Source organism: Cyprinodon variegatus, unplaced genomic scaffold, assembly GCF_000732505.1.
Source record: "Cyprinodon variegatus isolate N-32 unplaced genomic scaffold, C_variegatus-1.0 Scaffold154, whole genome shotgun sequence".
Taxonomy (NCBI): Eukaryota; Metazoa; Chordata; class Actinopteri; order Cyprinodontiformes; family Cyprinodontidae; genus Cyprinodon; species Cyprinodon variegatus.
In genome coordinates this window covers 121,305-124,616 of record NW_015150607.1, presented here as the reverse complement: position 1 = coordinate 124,616, position 3,312 = coordinate 121,305, and the positions used below count along the sequence as shown (strand labels likewise).

Sequence of the window (3,312 nt, the reverse complement as noted above, 5' to 3'; positions counted from 1 at the left end):
TATATATATATATATATATATATATATATATATATATATATATATATATAGTTAAAGAGATGACTGATGAATCTAACATGAAGTTTCACTCCATCAGAAAACTCGGTGGCAGCAAAGTCAGGCGGCTGCTTCCCAGGCTCCTCCACGGTCACCCTGCAGGATGGGACCCAGAAGGCGGTCAAAGACCTGCAGATGGGCGATAAGGTTCTAGCTGCGGACGGCCATGGGAACCCGGTTTACACCGACTTCATCATGTTCATCGACCGAGACTCCGCCACCAGCCGGACCTTCTACGTAATCGAGACAGATTCGGGCCAGAAGATCACCCTCACTGCCGCGCATCTCATCTTCGTCGCGCACGAGAACTCCACGCAGTCTGCGGTGTTCGCGAGCGACGTGACACCCGGACAGAAGGTGTTCGTCCACGACGGGGAGCGGGATCGGCTCGTGGCTGTGAACGTGAAACGGATTTACACCCAACAGCACGAGGGCTCCTTCGCACCGGTGACGGCGCACGGGACCGTGGTGGTGGACCAGGTCCTGGCGTCCTGTTACGCGGTGATCGAGGACCATCAGCTGGCGCACTGGGCCCTGGCGCCGGTCAGGATCGCCCACTGGGTGTCCTCGTCGCTGTTCAGCTCCAGGCCTAAGGTCAGCGCGCACAGCGAAGGGGTGCACTGGTACTCCAAACTCCTTTACCAACTGGGGACGTGGATCTTAGACGACCACTCGATGCATCCACTGGGGATGTCAGCATATCCAAGCTGAAAAAACCCACAGGAACAGAATAAGACTCGAGTACATTCGATCTATCCAGTAGAATGACATATTAAATAATAATAAAATCAAAATAAACGAAAAAAAAAGGCCCCAGTGGAGTTGGAATATTTATTTCAGTGACTTTTCAATGATGCGTCCCCTTTCAAAGAATGAATGGAGCCTTAAAAAAAAAGAAAAAATCCTCTTTGAATAATTTATTCTCATGTGAACTCTGCTGCTGCTGTCACAGAAATGGATTGTGAAATGATGCGAGCAGCAAATTGTGAATAATCTATTTTTGTATATCTCAACTGCAAAAAAAAAAGAAGAAAAACAAGAAAAAAAAGAAGAAAATAAAATAAAACAAAAATGGACAGAGAAGAAGATCACTATACATGTGCAACTGACTGTTATATTTTGGGGGTACAGAACAAACTTCGCGGGGTTCAATAAATTATATTTTTATACACAGAAATGTAAATTAGATTTGCTGCCGAATCATATTTCGTTTTTTTTTTCTTTCTTTTTTTTTGAAATAGTGTAAGATATGAGAATATATTTTAATTTAAAAAAATACAGTAGCTTGGAAAGTATTGGAAATCTTGTACTGGTATTTGTTTTATTTTATTATTTTGATGTCATGTCTGCAATTTCTGTTTTTATTTTGTGTGTGTGTGAGTTTGTTTCTACTTTCTCTGTTTTCTCCTGAGGAAAAAAAAATGTCAAAAATAAACTGCAGATTTTGACAATTAAGAAACAGTAAAGATAGTACTGAAACAGCTTCGTTAAATAAATTAATAAGTAACTCCTGTAAATGTACTAAAATGTTTTTTTTTCTTTTCATATTTTGTAATAGGGACATAGTTTTCTATAAATAGAAAATGACCTGCGGCAGATGCACATGTCTGGATAGTCTCTACCATACCAGTTAACTTTCATAACGGGGCGATGTGTCAAAAAAATGTCTAGAGTTTATTATTTATATGTTTATTACAAAAATGAGATAAAGAAAATCTTCAAACTTGCAGTTGTCTTTGTCTAAATGAGCTCTACTGTGGGGGAAAGCCCAGCAGGATAGGATTGTTTTGCTTTATTTCTCATATCATTTTATATATTTTATATAAGCAAACTGGGTGTCAATAATGAACATTATTAATGCTCCTTTTTTTTATCATCATGGCCTGTTTGGGGTTATTTTTGCGCTATTTGACAGAGCGCTCACAAGAACTAAAAAAAAAAAAAAAGCTGAATATTGCGCTTTGAACTACCTTTTGCATGCTTGTGAAATGTTGAGAGCCCATGTCAAATTTAACGAGCTCTGCCCTCTGCAAATAACTCCCCAACGTGCAGACAAATTAAACAGGAACCTGTTTGTTGTACCATCGCTGTCGGCTGCTTAGGGTCAAACACGGGCTGTAAGAAATATAGTCACCAAATCACCGCCTCACTTAGTCGGAATAAATCTCTGTAATCCTCTGCTGTGTTCATACAGACTTATGGCGCATGTTTGGCGCTTAATGGAGCGCTTTAAGTGCGCATCTTTGTTAAATTGATTCAGCCCCGCTGTTATTGGTCAGGGCAGGGGTGACACCTTGTGGTGAAACAGGGGTACTGCTGACTGCGGACTGAATATCAGGAAATATCTGTCTTCCTCCCAAATTATGTTCTTGAGCATCTTCTCCACGAATGATGGTAGGATCAAGCAGTAGATATATGGATTTGTAATTATTGCATTTCCAAGATCAGGTTGCAAAGTAAGAATAGAATAGAATAAAATAGAATAGAAACCCCCTTTATATTCCCAATGAGGAAACTGTACTGTAAAGTGTAGTGTTAAGAGAGGAATCTATTGGATTTCAAAGTGTTCTTATGCTGGAAGGGAAATATAGACCTTTAAATTGGTTCTGATTCTTCTCAGGATGCGCAGAAAAAAAAACACCATAAAGCATTACTAAGGTTGATTCCAGCCATGTCTGGTGATTATAGCTGAGGGCCGGAAGAGTAGGACAACTAAAATGTATTTAGTTTTTTTTTTCCCTGTCTGACTCTTTCCCTGTTTCGGTACAAAGACCAACCTAAACAATTCTTGCCTTGCTGCAGAAAAGATGCTTAACCTGTCAATCTCCTCATCCATCCTGGCATCACCAAAAGAGGACACTGACATCCTCAAACTCCTCTGGTTGAGGAAAAGACAGATTCCCTGACCTAAAGTTTTCTAATTGAAAACTAACTGGAATCATAGGGGGGAAAAAAGCAAATGTATTATTCCATCTATGTTTTTATCTTCACTCATGGCCATCAAGTAGGAATCCTTAAAAGAACACAATCCTGAATAGGAGAAGATATAAAGATCTTTCTCTGTAATGGTCTGTAAACTCATCATTATAGATAGTGGAGCTTTATGTATAGTAAATACCCTTCAAAAATAATCAGTTGAGATGGTTGTGACTTCTGATAAGGATGCCTTCTGCAGAGGTTCCACAAGCATATTCCACTAGGAGGAGATGCTGAGTTAGACCGAGAATACAAAGCAGCCAATATATAGTTCTGGCC

The 3,312-nt window shown here is 39.9% G+C and overlaps 1 protein-coding gene across 1 annotated transcript in view; it reads left to right on the top strand.

The window, feature by feature from the left end:
• shh (sonic hedgehog) overlaps nt 1–1,786 on the top strand; it is a 9,068-nt gene extending 7,282 nt beyond the window's left edge. Inside the window, exon 3 of the mRNA XM_015377482.1 lies at nt 98–1,786. Within this exon, the coding sequence (XP_015232968.1) occupies nt 98–768 (671 nt within the window). The 3' untranslated portion in view covers nt 769–1,786. The remainder of the gene's footprint in view (nt 1–97) is intronic.
• Nucleotides 1,787–3,312: the final 1,526 nt, after the last annotated feature.